This window comes from Dermochelys coriacea, chromosome 12, assembly GCF_009764565.3.
Source record: "Dermochelys coriacea isolate rDerCor1 chromosome 12, rDerCor1.pri.v4, whole genome shotgun sequence".
In the NCBI taxonomy this organism is placed as follows: domain Eukaryota; kingdom Metazoa; phylum Chordata; order Testudines; family Dermochelyidae; genus Dermochelys; species Dermochelys coriacea.
Genome location: NC_050079.1, coordinates 8,026,025 through 8,043,752, shown reverse-complemented (window position 1 = coordinate 8,043,752; position 17,728 = coordinate 8,026,025). Strand labels below are relative to the sequence as shown.

At 46.0% G+C, this 17,728-nt stretch overlaps 1 protein-coding gene across 3 annotated transcripts in view; it reads left to right on the top strand.

The window, feature by feature from the left end:
- Positions 1 to 4,748: 4,748 nt before the first annotated feature.
- SLC12A3 (solute carrier family 12 member 3) overlaps positions 4,749 to 17,728 on the top strand; it is a 39,528-nt gene continuing 26,548 nt past the window's right edge. For 2 of the 3 annotated variants that reach the window (XM_043494948.1, XM_038368271.2), the window contains exons 1-8: positions 4,749 to 5,111; positions 7,414 to 7,560; positions 10,663 to 10,738; positions 11,341 to 11,436; positions 12,389 to 12,528; positions 13,462 to 13,572; positions 14,431 to 14,542; positions 16,726 to 16,856. In XM_043494948.1, the coding sequence (XP_043350883.1) occupies positions 4,812 to 5,111; positions 7,414 to 7,560; positions 10,663 to 10,738; positions 11,341 to 11,436; positions 12,389 to 12,528; positions 13,462 to 13,572; positions 14,431 to 14,542; positions 16,726 to 16,856 (1,113 nt within the window). In that variant the 5' untranslated portion in view covers positions 4,749 to 4,811. The remainder of the gene's footprint in view (positions 5,112 to 7,413; positions 7,561 to 10,662; positions 10,739 to 11,340; positions 11,437 to 12,388; positions 12,529 to 13,461; positions 13,573 to 14,430; positions 14,543 to 16,725; positions 16,857 to 17,728) is intronic. The other variant, XM_043494949.1, reaches the window with a different exon arrangement.

Genomic DNA, 17,728 nt, shown 5'->3' with positions numbered 1-17,728 from the left:
CACAGCTCTGGGAACCTGAGTCCTTTCTCTTTCCTCTCCCAAGCCCAGCCAGCCGGCAGTACTGGCTTCCCTTCTGCTGGAGGAGATGGACGATGGGAGGGTAAAGCTTAAACTGTCAGCCTGAGAGTCAGTGGACTTCAGATTCCACCCTTGGCCTGAGCATTTTGGACCCTTCATCCGCACCCATCAGAAAGAGGGGGACCAACTGAATGCACAGTAATGTTACAGACAGGTGGCTGGTTTGCGAGGCTCCAGAAATGTCTAAAGGGGATGAATATGCTGATGCAGGTTAGTGTTGCATTACGCAGGGGCTTGTGGGGTAGATTGTGTAACCTTTACCCAAGCGAGGGAGTGCTTACCAAAGTGCGTAAGCTCATTGCTGTCAGGTGGCCTCACATAAGTAAGAGCCCACCCATGGGAGCAAGAGGCGCATAAGCTAGCTCCCTGCGGGCCAGTACATAAAACAATACAACCCAGAAGGAAATAACCCCCAGTAAAAGGAAGGCAGGTGAAAGGTGTAATGTGAATACAAAAGATCGCCAGAGGCACTCCAGAGAACAGACTGAATTTTCCATTAACCCGCCAGCCAGCGTACACAGGGCTGAATTTCAAATGGCTTTTCTGGTGTCGCACTCAAACTTTATGACCTGACTTCTATTTGCTGTCTTGAGAGATCTTATCTGTAACTGCTTTTAAATGGACATGTGACTTCGGGAACAAGCCTCCCAGTGTTCAGTCCCTGGAAGAGCCCCCCGCCGCCACACACACGCGTACACCCACCTCTGTCCTGTTCAGAAGTTCTGTTTGATCAGATGAGATCAGCATTTAGGCCCCAGTTCAGGCAGCCCATCCCTATTCAGGGCAGCGCTTGAGAACATGCTTGTCTTTAAGTGCATGGTTACGCTCCATTGAGGTCAACTTGAAATTTAGGAGCTGTCCCCCTCATTGAAGCCAGCAGAACCTGAGTCTTGGTTTTGGGATCTCTCCTGAATAGGAAAGGAAATAAGCCTGCACTTAGATGGCTTTCTGAATTGGGGCCATAATCTCTGGATCTTTCAAGACGTGTTTCTAGAAATGGGGCCTCAATCCCTGCATGGGGCCCTTCAGGGCTACTGCAAGACAAATAATAATGACAGATTACCTTAGCATCTCCGTAGTATATCCGATATGGGCCCTATCCTGAGCGGTGCTGAATAGTGTACCTAGAAGTCCAGGAACTGCAGCTACTCAGCTCCCTTGAGGTGTGAGTGCTTTACGCAAAGTACATAATCCAGTCCCTGCGGGGTATGTTCACTTCTCAGTGCACCTGGGTAACGCCTGTTAGCGCCGGTAGGAGTTTCACAGGCTTCAAGCATCAGTTATACAGAAGCCCATTTGAAAGGCAATTTTGGGTTCTGGGGGTTGTTAATGGTCTATGTGGTCTTTCATCTTTAGGTCACTCGCTTGAGGCCAGGCCAGGACTTGTTACCATATGAAGGGTGTTTGATGCCCTGTATGGAATGGGTTCATTAACTGGTCTCCACATCACAGTAAGTCGCCGCCACTCTGGCTAATGGGCACCCTTGATGCCAGTCTCATTCTGTAGGTTGCTCTTCCTGCGTGAGGTCCAGGCTCTGCATGGTGAGGTGGGAGCATATCAGTGGGACCCCATGCAGGAATCCCACACTGCTGCCACCTCTAGTACTATACCTGTTGTGTGGATTAGGGGTTCACAAATCTTCCCAGCAGCCCTACCACCCTGAGTCAGCAAAGCACTCCAGACGTGCCTAGCAGTAAACGTGAGAAATCTCAGCCCTATCGAACAAGGCACCAAAGTATGTGCTTAAGTCAAGTCCTTAAAGTGAAGCAGGGACTTAAATACATTGGTGAACTGGGGCTTAATTTCTCACTGTGGTTTTATTATTTGTATCGTGGCTGTGCCTGGAGATCCCAGTCCAGGATCAAGGCCCTCTTGACTGGGCACCACACACCTGTGATAAGACAGTCCCTGCTTTACAATCTGAGCATACGGTATGACAAATGTCTCTGCTTATGACAAATGTGGTGCTTCATGGGAGCTCTCCTGCACATATGGGGCAGCATGGGAGAAAGCCCAAAGAGACTTGATGGATGGGTCCTAATGGCTAGCACCGCTGGCACAGAAGAAGCAGCATCTGGCTTCAAGAGTTGACAGACAGTGAGGCCAAACTAGGGAGAGCCCTAAAAGTAAAGGCAAGAAATTTGTGTCTGTGATGAAGGAGGAGCCAGTGGAAGGATGCAATGAGGGGGGATTAATTGGAAGATAACATTAATATCTGATTGGTTTGTTGTGTCCCCGTCACACAACTGTCATATTCTTTTGCACGGTGTGGTATGAGCAGCTCAGGGAGATGCTGCAGGTTAGGAGCAAGGCAGGTTGGCCGAGTTCTGCGAAAGGTGCTTGCATAATGCTTTCCAGCACTAGTGCTGCCTCAGATCTGTATATTTGTCCTGGATTTTCATGATCTTTAATCCAGAGCCATGTACCCAACTTGAGCCACTCTTATCTGGTCTAGCTGGTGTTTCCAGGTTGTGGAAGTCATGGAGATTTGTCTCATGAGCTTTCATGCTTTAACCCAAAGGCCAGGAGAGTTTAACTTTTTGTTTTAAAAAAATCACTTCTCCCAAGAGATTGAGTTACTGGCGTTAGCAAAAGCAAAATTTTAAATTATCTTACTTTAAAATCCCTTTCCCTATCACTGTTCACCTTTCAGTCTCTTGAGATGTTTATTTCATTAGCTCTCCAGTCACCATAGAGTCCCCCAGGGTAGAAATGATCTGGATTTATAATGCTAAAAAAAACCCAATTTTTTTTTTTTTGCACAGAAATACTTCAGGTTTTCTCTTTATATCATACAGAAGGAAAATGAGCCCAAAGCCTACTTTATTTCCCTGTGCAGGCTGCCTTCAAATACCTTTCCTAGTGTTTTGCAGGCAACAGCAAAAAAAAATTCTTTTTGGTAAAATGTTGTATTTTTACACCATGCCTGTTTGCCAAATCCAGCTATTTGCGCACCGTGCGGAGATCCATATTCTGGGAATTGCTCCAGATTATACACTACACACATGTACTTGTCCACTCATTACAAAAACACAACATCCCAGCTTTTGTTGTGCCAATAAAATATACCCGCCACCTTCCGATGGCCCAAGTATGTGCACACGGGATGCTGGTGATGGCATGTGGATGAAGGATGTGCTCGTATACACAGTTTGTCAGAGAGCTGCTTGATCGCATGCAGTTCTGAAAAATCTGGCCCTGTGCTCACTAGAGGGAACATAACTGTCCCGTGATCTAAATGCCTAACTCTTGGGTACCTGCCCATCCTTCTGAGGATGGCTCAATAGTTAGGGGACCAACCCAGGGACTCAAGGAGAGCTGAGTCCAATTCCTGCTCTTCTGAATGACCTCACCTTGGGCAAGTCATTTAGTCCTACTGTGCCTCAGTTCTCCATCTGTAAAATGGGGGTGATAGCACTGCCCTACCTCACTGGGTTGCTGTGAGGACTGAAGATTGTTAGTTGCTTAGACACTGGGTAATGGGAGCCAGAGGGAGATAAGTTCACAGCTTTGCCCCCAGGCACTGCACATGAGTGGAGAACACTGTGTATAATAATCAGACAGATCAATCATTGGTGCTCCCACCCCCAGTGCTGAGATGAGAACTGCAATGCTACAGCCCTATGTCTCTGGACCCCAGCATGCACAGAATGCTGCTTTCCTGTGTCCCACGCATACGAAGAATCACAAGCAACTCTACCCCACATCTACAATTTCCCTCTGCTCAGACAAGAGCCTACAAGCGGCTGAGTTCCTCCCGTGAGGTATTGCGCACTCTGAGCTCCCGCTGAATCAATAGGAGTTGAAGGCACTCAGCACCGGGCCATGTGAGGTCTCTTATCCCATGTCAGCCTCCTCCCTGTTACTTCCCACAGTCTTGCTGGCGTTGGCAGGAGAGCTTTCTACTCTGCCTCGCCTGTCATCTGGAGCACTCTCCCTGTATCCTCCTCACATTTTCCTCTCTCCATCAGATCCCTGAGGGAGACATTTTTCTCCCTGAGCCATTGCTCAACTCCTCTCTCTCTCTCTCGTTTTATTTAACTCTACAACTTCCCTATTCCACACTGCAAAGACCTTTGGGATTCCTGGTGTGTAGAGAAGGTGCTGTCTAAACTAAAATTGCACTGTAAATAGCTGAATCTGACACAGTGTGTTGCATGAAGTTACATGACATAACAGAGAGTCTAGATGTTTCCTGTTTGACAGGCTTAAACTCAGCAGCTCTACCTGAAAGCCTCTGAGTCACATGGGCAGTGACAAGAAAAACCCAGGGAAAGGCCAATATACTTCCTCTGTAGCCATTTTACAGAGGCCGTTCAGGCTGGGGCAATATTCCCGAGAGAGAGCTGTTGTTTTTGTTTTTACCTAACAGCGGGAACAGAATGTACCTGGTTAGGCTGCAGGAGAAACATAACTCCACATTCTCCCACTGATCTGTCCTTGGGACTTAATTTCCAATCTGTTATCGCAGCCCCGATCAGGCACTGGGAGTCAGCGATTCGGGTAACAGGCATTTTGATACTCCCTCAGGCTATTCTTTCCCATGACCAGCTCCGAGTGGTTCAAGCCAATTAGTTTTCCCCGTGAGTAATTGATTAAGTGGTGGCCAGTTGGTTCGTTCTGGTTTCGCTGTGTATAAAGTCTCCATATGCTCCTGTGTGCTGCCAATAGCATCACAGCTCCCCATCACTTGACCAAGAGAGACCCAGGCAGAGAGAAGAGCAGGGATGAAATGGCGGAATTGCCAGCCACAGAACTAACTGACTTGGCCCATGCCAGTGGCAGGTTCACCATTAGCACCCTGATCAGCACCGAGGACAGCGGCAAACCTCACTATGGACAGCCTGCCCCTGCCACCTGCGAGGCTCCCCATCCCAGCCACCTCACCCACAGGAGCACTTTCTACATGAGGACCTTTGGCTACAACACAGTGGATGTTGTGCCAACTTATGAACATTATGCCAACACGAAGGCGGTGGGTGAAACCAATAAAGTTAGGCCCACGCTGGCAGATCTACATTCTTTCTTGAAGGTAAGCTATGTAGCAGGCTTCGATTTACTTGAGCAGTGCTCTAGGCTGTGTGTAGCGAATGCTCTTTCTGTACTTATCTCTATTCCTGCAGAAGAAACATAGATTTTGAAATAAGCCTTCTGCAAACACGGGTCATAGAAAGAGTCGCTGAATAACTGTGAACCATGGGTGGAAATCGTGATCTGTTCTTAATCAGGTTACTAACCAACAACAAAGGTGAATTCTGATGCTTTAGGTTACTGCAAATGGTTCTCCAGCTCTATTGCAGACAACCAACAACTTCGGAGCGCTGAGTGCCCTGTTTCCACCAGGAGAAAATGTTGGCTGTTGAGACTTAAATATCAGGCAGATGGATCAGCTCATGACTCCATCAGCTTGTGTCACTCTCCTGAGAGGTCAGAGGTAAATCACACTGGCATATAGGATGAACAATGAATATTGCTGTAAAATTCATATTCCCAAACATAAAACAAACCTGCGGTAGTATTGTAACCTAACTACCCTCATGCTCTGCAATATTTTCCCATTGATGTCATTCTACTGCATATGAAGAAGAAGCCTGTCTGCTTTCCGATAATAACAAGGCCTTGCTTCCATCGTATCCATGCAGAGTGAAATCTGTCTCCAGCTTTGGAATCTGCCCCTTCCTTGGTCTAAAACATCCCATTTCTGATGCTCTTCAGAGCATATTTTCCCTCCAGGCACGGCAAGGAGCAGCTAGGGAAGAATTGTAATGGCCAGGATGGGGATTGGGAGGGTCACCTGCATTCGGATGTATTTTTAAGTTATGCCAAGGGTGCCAAGAACATGTAGCTAGGTGCCCCCCTTTTTAGCATTTTTATAAACTCAAGTAAATAAAGAAAAGAAATGGCCTGGCAGAGGACTTGCAAAACTCAGTTGCTTCCTAGCAAAGTCAGGTCTGAGATCTTGGGCCATGAATCTGCCTCATAAATGGTGGCGTAGGGTTATGTTTCCATGTCCCATCCTTTTTCTGTCCTGGGGGATAGAAGGAATGCTGCTGAAGTCTCTCTGCACAGTTATGGTCATTTACCTTGACCTTGCGGCAAACAGAGGTATGCTTGTGGTTTTTTATTTTCAAGTGAAATTAGTGCTGCAGAAAGTTCCTGGCTTGATGGACCTACAGACTCAAATCCTGTATTTATCCAGCAAACAGATTGACTTTGGGCAGGGCGAGTTGTCCCTAAACTGCTCCCACTATTGTACCTCTTACTTGGAGGGGGAATAGGGCTCCATGGTCTGTAAAATCTCTGGCCTTATGGGTATCTATCTGCATCCCAACCCAGAACCCCCTTCTCTGTTGCCAAAGCTCTTAAGAAAGTAGTCCTGGAGGTTCAGTAATTTCAGACAAGGTGTTTCAAGTTCTTTTACTCCAGCTATTGGGAAGGGGCGTACCAGCATGACACAGACCCAAGCAGTAATCTGTCATCATCTTGCCCCCGTGCCCGGAGATATTTCAGTTGTCCTTGCACTGCTGATGAAAGCTCCGTTTGAGGCATCCTGTGAACAGTGGTTTTCCCATGCGTCCCATCACCTTTACTAAGGGCCGTGTTTTTAAAAGTATTTCAGCACCTAAAGATGCAAATAGCTGCTTATGGGGGATTTCAAAAGTACCTAGGCACGTAAATCCCACTGAAAACACTTGCATCTTTAAGCACCTAAATACCTTTAAAATCTGGTCTTTAGCCTCTGTTTCCCATCTGTAAAATGGGGATAACCGTGCTTTCCAGCCTCCCAGGATTGTGTGAAGATAAATGCACTAAAGATTGTGAGGTCCTCAGGTCCGATAGTGATGGGGGCCACGTCAATCCTTAAAACAGACAGATTGTGAAAATCTCACCCATAGTTCCTTATATTTTTACAGCACTATACAAATATTAACTAACTAAAAAACCCAAAGACTCCACTCCCCAGATCTGCTACCACTGATGAAAACCGCTATATACAAGCTAGGTATTATTGTTATTTGCAAGTTCTGATTTACAGTATTTTAAGGAGAAACAGGAGTACATCTCTACTTGTAGGGTGGTGTTATTCATTATTTGTATGATGGTGGTGTGAACTGAAATTGGGGTCCCATTGTGCTCAGCGCTGTACAGACACCTAGTGAGAGACAGGTCCTGCCCGGACAAACCTTGTTAGCACAACATTGCTGCTTACCTCTAGGATTAAAAATTTCGAACAGAGGTTTGAAAATTGACAAGGTCTAATATGGTCCCAGACATCTTCCTTTCTGTCCCACCTCTATGCCCTGTTGTGACTTGATTTCTCTCTGCTTTCTCAGTCGGACAATAGTCATCTCCACAACCCTGTGTACGAGCCCCAGAGAAGTAACGGCCTGAGTGACGAAACTACTGAGGAAGATGGTGGTGAGGGTGGGGAAAAGCCTCAAAGAGAGCCTGTCCGATTTGGATGGGTGAAAGGGGTGATGGTGAGTGGTTTGTTTTGTTTTTTTTGTTTTTTTTGTTTTTTGCTGCCTACAGACCAGAAGGAAGTGTAATGGGAGAACTTGGGTCCTATGCTGGCAACAATTCACGTACAACCCGATCTCGCCACCTTCACTCTCCCCAAGTTGTAGATCACTCCTCAAGCCATCCCATTGACTTCAATGGGACCATACAGAGGGTAATGGCTTGGGTTTGAAATTCAGTGCAGAACTTTTCTTCTCCCTGGGTTCACTGTATAATCTGTCTTATTTTACTGTGACAGATCTATGCAACCCTGTTGCCTCATCTGCCAAGTATGACCCATTATATTAAGCCACATGGTGGCAGGTGACATTCAAACTTGACAAATGGCAGGTAATGTAGGTAGGGAGGAAGGATGGTCCAGGGGATCAGTCTAGGACTTTGGAGGCCTTGGTTCAATTTTGTGTTCTGCTGAAGGCATTCTGTGTGTTACAGAGACACCCTGTGCCTCAGTGTCTCACCTGTGAAATGGAGATAATATCACTTTACTTGCTGTGAGTTTAGATACATTAAAGACCGTGAGATGCTCAAATACTAGGGTGACATGGCAAGTAGAAGACAGATTCAAAGGAAACATTTGAATAATTGTTGCACGTTACTAGGTTCTAACCTGATTGCCTCCACTGGGTATCTTTGCAGCAAGCTCAGGGAGGTCTCTGCTCAAGGTGCCGAAAAAACAATCAAACAAATGGGTTAGAAGGTGTAAGGAATGGGGATGGGAAATCATACTGAAAATATGTTCATTTCATTATATGTCAAACCGATGCCCTCACCTGGAAGACTCTGTTCAGTTCTGGTCACCCTATTTCAGGCAGCATACAACAGAAAGAATGGGGGGCAGGGTGAAAGACCAGTGATGAAATAATTAGGGGCATAAGAAGGGTTCCATATGAAGAGAGATTTGAATTGGGAGTTATCTTAGAGATGAGACAGATAAGAGGGATGTGATAAAAGCATACATAACAATGAATGGTCTAGAGATGGTAGATCAGACATTTCTATTAACCCGCTCTAATAATTAAGGCTACGTTTTAGTATGAGCACTTTTTAGTAAAAGTCATGGACAGGTCACGGGCGGTAAACAAAAATTCATGGCCCATGACCTATCCATGACTTTTATTATATACCCCTAACTAAAACTTGCGGGGGTGGGGAGTTACTCCGGGGGCGGCCCGGGGGGCGCCCTGGGTACTGAGGGGGGTGCGGGCGCTGCGTGGGGATGCAACCTGGGGAAGCGCCGCGGGTACTCGGGGAAGGTGCGGCCCGGGGAAGGCGCCATGGGTGCTGTGGAGGGTGAGGCCCAGGGGGGCACTGCGGATGCTATGGGGGTGGGGTTGGCAGGGCTGGGGCAGGCTCCCTACCCAGCTCCTGGGTAGCAGGAACTCCAGCTCCTAGCTCCACATGTTGCCTCCTCTCCGCCCCAAGCCCCGGTTCTGAAGCTCCCATTGGCTGGGAACTTCAGCCAATGGGAGTTGCAGGGACGGTGCCTGTGGGTAGAGGCAGCACATGGAGCTAGGAGCTGAGGGCGGGGAGTTCCTGTCACCCTTCTGGGGAGCTCCCCCCCGGTAAGCAGTGCCCTGCACCCCAATCCCCAGTCCTGATCCCCCCACACCCAACTCCTGCTGCAACTGGCCCAGGGGCTGTCCGAGCTTCTCAGGTGGCTCCCAGGCCAACCGCACTGTGCAGCTGCAGAAGTCATGGTGGTCATGGAATCCATGATTTCCGTGACAAACACAGAGCCTTACTAATAATACAAGAACAAAAGGGTCCTTCAACGAAATGGAAAAGTGACATATTCAAAAAACAATAAAAAAATGCCTTTTTTTTTAACACTGAATGCACAATGAGTCTGTGGAACTCATTGCCACAAGGTATCAGAGGTAGCATGTTCAGGTAGAGAGGAAGGATGGTCCTGTGCTGAAGGCATTAGCCTGGCCCCTGAGAGACTCGGGTTCAATCCTCTACTCCACAACAGATTTCCTGTGTGATTTTGGGCAAGTCAGGCTACATCTACACCTCAAGCTAGGAGAGTGATTCCCCTGCTTGTGTACATGTATTTGCGCTAGCTCTCCTCAAGCTCGCGTGAGTATAAATAGCAGTGCAGCTGCAGTGGCGTGTGTGGCCGAGGCAGCGAAGCCACGGATGAGCCATGCCAAGTAGAGACCCACCAGCTTCATGTTCATGCATTCCAAGGCCAGACGGAGCCGTTGTGCTCATATACTCTGAACTCCTGTAGAACACAAGCCAAAGACCTTCTATAAAATAATTCCTAGAGCAGATCTTTTAGGAAAACAAAACATCCAATCATGAGCAGGGAAGTCACCCCCCTAGCTTGCAGTATAGATGTAGCCTTCATCTCTCTGTGCCTGTGTTCTCCAACTGTAATGGGGATAATAGCAAGAGGCCTGGCCTACATCAGAGTGGTGGTGTGAGAGTAAATATACTGAAAGATTGTGATGTTCTCGGCTATGGCCATGGAGGTTATAGAAATACCTAACACAGATAGATCACTGAGGCCGAGAGCTTAGCAGGATTCTGAAGAGGATGCAGTGTTGCCAAGCGGACGGAGCACTGGACTAAGATTCATGAGACCTGGACTCCATTCCCTGCTTTGTTGCTGGGAGGCTGTGAGCAAGTCACTTCCCTGCCCTGTTCCTCAGTTTTCCCATCTGTAAAATGGGGGATGATGATCCTGACCTGATTGGTAAAGCTCTTTGAGATCTACTGTTGAAAAGTGCTAGATAAGAGCTAAACATAGACATGGATAACATGAACACCACAGAGTTGCAATAGGAAGGATTTAAAAACTTCTAGAAGGGAAATGAAGCCTCCTGCTTCAGGGCTTAAACCAGCTTCTGACTGATGAGGTTAGGAGGAAACCTTCCTGTGGGCTGGTTACTCCACTTCATGGATCTCAAGCATTTGGCAGTGGCCACTATTGCAGATAGGATATTGGACTTGAGGAGCCATTGGTCTGAGCTGGCAATTCTGTTGTTTCTCTATTCACGCGTACCGTCAGCTATGCAGACGATCACATGAGATTAATGTTGCTGTTTTCCTTCTAGATTCGATGCATGCTGAACATCTGGGGTGTGATTCTCTATTTGCGATTGCCCTGGATCACTGCACAGGCAGGAATTGGTAGGTGCAGCTCCATTCTCTATATTGCCAGCAACAATTTTATATTTGACATAATTTGTATAATTGTAAACCTTGACAGAGTGCTTGGCACTATTCAAGACACAATGAAAACAGTCCCTCCCGATATTCTTAGGCCCAATTCTTAACGCTATTCAGGGGCTGCTGCGCCCCCATTGCAAAGCCTACTGATTTAGGAGCCTAAATCTCATTTTCTAAAGTTATTTAGGCACTTAGGAGCCCAAATCCCATTGACTGAGGGATTTAGTTCCTAAATCTTTTCTGAAAAGAAGACATAGGCTCCTAAATCTGTTAGTTGTTGCAACACTTAACTCAGCAATGCCTAAATACCTTTAAAAATTTGGGCTTTGGTGTCTATGGGACAGCAATGGAGAAGATGGGCTAGGGATATAGACAGGCAGATGCAATATAGAAATTGGGCTCAGAAGAGGACATGGGCCCTTATAGACATCCTGGAAGAAGTGGGTTGAGGAGAAGGGTGACTTTATGGATCAATGTATGGGGCACCAAGGAAAAGAATCAGAGATGGTGGTATTGCTTTCTTCACCAGGCAACAAAGTGAAAATAATTCCTCTTCTCTGTAGCGCTCACATGGGTGATTATCTTCATGTCTGTGACTGTGACGAGCATCACAGGCTTGTCCATCTCTGCCATCTCCACCAACGGCAAAGTGAAATCAGGTAGTGCTTGGCTCCCATTTTTCTTCTGAGGGCTAGCCCTGGTCTCTCCTGTGGGAGGAGGGGAGGAAGAGGTCCCAGCTGGCACCGGTCTCTCTCGGCTGATCCCAGTCTCTCTGTTGGAGGGGAAGGGGGACAGATCCCAGGCAGTCCCTCTCACCTAAGGCTGGTCCTTGGATATGGGGAAGGAAGAAGTGGTGATAGAAGCTGTCAGTGACTGGCTGGAAGGGAGATGGCTCCTCCTGAGGCTCTGGCCCCCAGGATCCCTGGACCCAGCTCCCTGCTTCCAAGAACTCTGGGCCACCATCTCCTCAAGCTACCTCCTCCATCTCTTCTGCTTCTGGGACCACTCTGGCAGGAGAGGCAGCGGCTCAGCAAGGACATTCACATGACTTGTAGTGGAGTCTATGGCTAAGGGGGGGCAGTCCTGGGTGAAATTGAAATATGAAATCTCTGACGTGTTAAATAAAGGTTCAGTCTGGTTTTGTCTTATCAACACCTGGTTCTCTCATGCCGATTTCTCAAGGGTTTGCTCTTGTCTAGAGCTAAGTAACTATTCCAATCTCCCTTCAAACTCTTCCTTCTCCTAGGAAGGGATTCTTTATGAGCACAAAATTAATGCTTTTTAATTAGAGATTGGCCTGTCCCAAAATTCCAGATCCAGACTTTCCTGAACTTTGTTGTTCAGACCCTGATAAATTGCCTTGTAAAATGTTAAGCGTCTTATAGCATCTATCTCCCTGTGTCATTGTCACTCATCACTGTATGCATGGATGTAGCTGGGTGTCTGCCACATGGGCTTTTGTGGTCTACTTGTTGTTAGTTTGTGCAGTGGACAAAGAGTCATTAAGGACATGTTGTTTGGGTCATGAATATCTGTGATCATCTCAGGTACTGCAGTGTTAATTCTGTGTGTGAAGTATTTAAACAATGGAATGTTTCTGGCATGTGTTAGGTGGCACCTATTTCCTTATCTCAAGAAGCCTCGGTCCAGAGCTGGGTGGTTCCATCGGTCTCATATTTGCCTTTGCGAATGCTGTGGCGGTGGCCATGCACACGGTGGGCTTTGCGGAAACTGTGCGTGATCTGCTCCAGGTAAGGAATCCGAGTTGTTTCAAGGTGCCCTACCCCCCTGATTTCATCCGCAAGGACTTGTACCATGTCAACATTTAAGTCCTTCTTAAAGGCCAACTTCTGCCATGCTGCCAACAGTGAATCTAGTTGTACAAAAAAAATCTGTATTTGTTCTTTCTCTTTCCCCTCAACTTGTCTGTCATTAAACTTTTTGCTCTTAACATGCCATTGTGTGTGCATTAATCATAAGCAAATTAATAATCAATAGTTGATACATGATTGGTAATTAATCACTTATAGCCACTGATTAGTTATCAATATTCAAATCAATAACCAACAATTAATAATCAACAGCAATCAATAACCATGGAAATCATGCTAATTAGAGATGACAATGACCTAGTTGCTCTTCCATTCCACATGTTTGCTAGTTCAGGCTTGTTCCATACAGCCTGCTCCTGCCTGGTTTGAAATTGGAAATTTGTTTTTTTAATGATTCACATTTGTTTTAAATATAATTTTAAAGCTGTTTATTTAGGAAGTATAAATAACTTTACAGATCCATACCTTAAACACACCCAAAATTATATAGACCCATCCATTCACGCAGTGCTCTATGGAACTTAGGTAAGACACAGCCCTGGCATTGAAGAACTCACAGTCAATAGTAGGTCCATAATGTTTTAATGTAAAATAAAAGTCTAGAAAAGTGCCTGGCAGACCAGATTTAAGGTCACTGCCGACTGAAATGACTTAGCTGGTTGAATGTTGGTACAAAAGAATGATGGTTTTATAGGCCCCTTCATTCTCTATTGGTTTTTAATAAGAAGAGGAATTTAAAAGTACAGAAAGACATAAGGAAGTGAAGGAATTGGATGCGGTCTGTATGGTTAGGTTCAACTCTGCCATCAGCTTCCAGAACTGCAGACTGCTGACTTGGGCTTCCTTTCCCAGGAACATAACTCGCCAATTGTAGATCCCACGAATGACATCCGCATCATCGGGGTCATCACAGTGACAGTGCTACTTGGGATTTCCTTGGCTGGAATGGAATGGGAAGCAAAGGTAACGGTCTCAATTGTTAGGATGAATGTAGGAATTTCCATACCACAACACATCCATGGTCCAGCTAGTTCAGTATCCGGCCTCCAACAGCAGCCAATGCCAGTTGCTTCAGGGAATAGTGGACCTATACCCTCCCTCCAATAATGAACCTAATTGCAAGGTTCTTACCACCAGGAAAATTCTTCCTGATCCTTCCTGATGATTGGGTTTTGCCCTGCAGCATAAGCATTGTCAGCCCAGATATAATTTTCTTCTGACTGTTGAAACTGCAGAATCTGTTCTCATTCATACGAATATCCAAATCTCTCTTGAATCTTATCACCACATTTGCCTCAATGTTGTCCTTTGTCTGGTTCATTTGTTCAGATGCTGCTATTGGCCTCCTTTAACTAGCCACAAAAGCCTGCTGGCCAAGAAAACCTAGAGAGACAGACAAATACAGAAGACTGTGCTAGGCACGTCTCAAGGGTCATGCTGCATCTTGTAATACAGGTCTAGCCAGAACTGATGCTTAGCTCAGCCTGTTAGATTGGATGAGAACCATCTGTTCCCAAGTTTAGGAGGAGCAGGAAGCATGGTACGGAGGAGAGGTTGGGGGAAGAGGTTGGGTCGCTCCTTTGCATTAGCTAGCATTAGGGTATAAGCAGTATTGCAGCTTGGGAGGAATGCACAGGTTACTTACCCTGACCTACTAGTCACAAGGGCAGAATGTTGCTTCAGGGGGGCCTTTTTGCAGATTCCCAGTGGGCAGATGGGTGAAACTTACTCACCGGTACATTTCACTCCACCCCTTTGTACAGCATTTGCAGCAAGTACTCAGCCAGCAGATTGTTCAGCTGGATTCTTTTGTTCTCTCAGGCACAGGTGCTGTTCTTCTTCGTCATCGTGATTTCCTTCGTAAATTACGTAGTGGGGACAGTGATTCCCGCCTCCGAGGAGAAGCAGGCAAAAGGATTCTTCAGTTACCGAGGTAGGTTCCAGCGGTGCCTAGAGGCAGGAGTTTGGGGGCAGGGACTCTTACTAATTCTCATGGATGGCTGGGAGAGCTGGTGTGAATGACTGAGGTTTGCAAGTAAGCAAACAAACAGTGAACAGGGAAGACAAACGTGTCCCCTCATGGAAGAGGAAGGATGGTTCAGTGGTTAGGGGGGCAGTCTGGGACTGGGAAGACTCGGGTTCAAATTCTTGCTCAGGAGCAGGCTTCCTGTGTGATCTCACACAACTTGTCTCTGTGCCTCAGTTCCCCACCTGTACAGAATGGGTAACAGAACTTCCCTACTTCCCAGAGGGGTTGTGAGGCCAAAGCCATTACAAGGTAGTGAGGCATTTGTGTACTAAAGTGGTGGGGGTCAGATATGCACATAAGCTGGCTAGAATGTATTTTCAGTCCATTTACTGTGTCAACTGGAGTTTAGTTCTGATGGTTATGGTGGAATGGGAACAAAACCACAGTGAAGGTTACACCAGAGTTTTTTATTCAGCAGGACTCTTAATTATGATAATGTGCTAGCAAATGTTTTCCACTACATGTCACAAAACGAGGAAGTCTTGGTGCTCGGACATCTCACTATAATCGCTGCTGTTCCATTTCGGTGGAGAGGGCCTGGTTAGTTTTGGTGGATTATATGGGCTTTTGGATCATAGAATCATAGAAGATTAGGGTTGGAAGAGACCTCAGGAGGTCATCTAGTCCCACCCCCTCCTCAAAGCAGGACCATCCCCAACTAAATCATCCTGTCCAGGGCTTTGTTCTACTGGACCAGCATGATTATGGTTTATTTACAAATGTAGATGAATGCTCTAGTACAGTGCTGAACTGAACATTTCCATGTGGTCACTTTGTTCTCACTTAGTCGAGAGTAGGGCAGATGTAACAGAAATGTATCTCGTTCAGGTCTGTTATGTGCCTGCAAGGAAAACAGCCTCTCATGTTAAGCACCCGCTCTGGCCTGCTTGTTCTGAGTAAGTGCGGTGTGGTAACGACTAAGGCTTCCAGGGAGACAATGACACTTTCCTGATTGTTCTGCTGAACGTTTGCAAGATGCTGGAGGCCCATAAGGATCTACATCCAGGGGCAGAGAGGTGAATGCTCCTGCCGTGTGGCAGGGGACCCAGCCCAGTACATGTTTCAGCTCAGGATTGTGCAAACCGCTTAGAACCCTCATTCTGAGTGAAGAGCGGAAGACCACTGGAACTCTAGAGTTCTTGTGGGTGTCATGTACCAAGCATACAAGTACTGCATGAGCTTCATTTTCATAGGAGCTGAGCATCCACAGATCCCATTGATTTCACTCCTGGGGATAAAATATACTGGCATTTGTCTTAATTACAAATTACTCTCTGACATAAGAAGGATCAAAATGAATCGGCTAAATGTGGCTATTTGTTGCTGTCAAACAGAACGCCCATTTATTGTCAGGGAAAAGGCTTATCACCGAGAGAGCTCGATGAATCAATGGATGAAACAGTCGTGATAATTAAGGCTGTGATGAAATGCTTCTCTTTCATTTAGTGAGTTTCTCCATTCCTGCGGGAATCATTCTTATCCGCTGGAGCAAAATCTCCAGGCAGGCAGTGGCAGAATCATTTTTTATATCTGGAAGCATCTTTAATTTGGACTCCGCCCTGTCCACTTTAAGGCCCGACCCTATAACAGATTGAGGGGTAAAAATAGCAAACAAGAAATTAGCTCATGACGCATCCTTTCCCAGTCCTCCTTAGACTTTGTGTTGTCTGTGTAGACCTTGATTTCACAATCAGATTGGCATGGGCAGATCCATACACCTGTGCAGGAGCCCAGGCCCAGATTTGTAAAGGTATTTAGGCACTTTTGAAAATGGAATATAATCCTCTAAATCACTTAGGCCTTGCTTTTAAATACCTTTAAGAAACTGGACACGTGTGTAGGCAAACCCACTGATCTGCCTGCAAACGCAGAGTCTTAGACTGTAAACTCTGATCTACCTTTATGACAAGAAAGCACATAGCATGTTTTAGGGTGCTGTATAAATAACAAGAAATGCTGCAAGGTTGCCTCTCAAGAGCCATTCGTCACTGCAGCTACTGTTTCAACCATTGTCTTTAAAATGAAAGAAACGAGATTAAAATGATCTAGTAGATTGGAATTGATAGAAAAATATTTTTCTCCTCCAGCTGCTATTTTTGCTCAGAACTTTGTGCCAGATTGGCGCGGACCAGATGGCACCTTCTTTGGTTTGTTTTCCATTTTCTTTCCATCAGCGACTGGCATCTTGGCTGGAGCCAACATTTCAGGTGATTTGAAGGTAGGTTTTTACTACTCCTGTCCAATATAGCATCACAAGGGCAAGTGGCCCAGGTTGTGTAGGCAGGAATGTGGTTGTGCTGATCAAGCTCTGTGTGTCAGAAATGGGCAAACTCCAGAGTTGGCAAAACTTCCTTGATTGGCTTTTGATTTTGTAAATCCAAGAGCAGTCATGGTTTGGATCCAGGTCCTGCTTTACTTGGGTAATTTTTTGGTCTATCTCTGTTTTAGAGCTGGCCAAAATATTTTTTATTTTCCAAACATTTTATCCAAATTTTGAAAGAACAGTAAAAATAATTAAAAAAAACAACAGATGTTTTATTCATTTTTTGAGCAGCAATGGAACTGGTTGACATTTTTAAAATTTTAACACAGAATTTCAAGAAATGTTCATGTATATATACATTTTTACTGCATTTCCAGCTAGCTCTACTCAATAGGTTCTTGGGTCCTGATCCTGTGCCCATCAGCCATATAGGGGCCCAGTTACGTTAGCACAGGGGTCCAATGCCCAAAGCCTCTTGCAGGATTGAGGCATTAGATTGCACAGTGATGGATGTGCTACAAGACTCTACATAGAAGAGAATAGAATTAATACTGGGCTACCTACATTTATTGCACAGAAACGGTTGAACTGATTTGGATAAATCAGTTGCCCGTGCAATAAATTGAACTATTTTTGACGTGAGAGAAAGTTTAAGCTTAGTTTCTTCATTTCCACAGATCTCTGCACTTGCTGCCTGGGGCATGAATGCCAAAATCACGTGAGGAAGACCATTCTTGCAGAAGTGTTGAGCTAGCCGCAGATTAGAAATGATTGGAAATCTCTCCAAAGTGCTTGGGCTCAGGAGATTCCCAGCTCATTTTGCATCC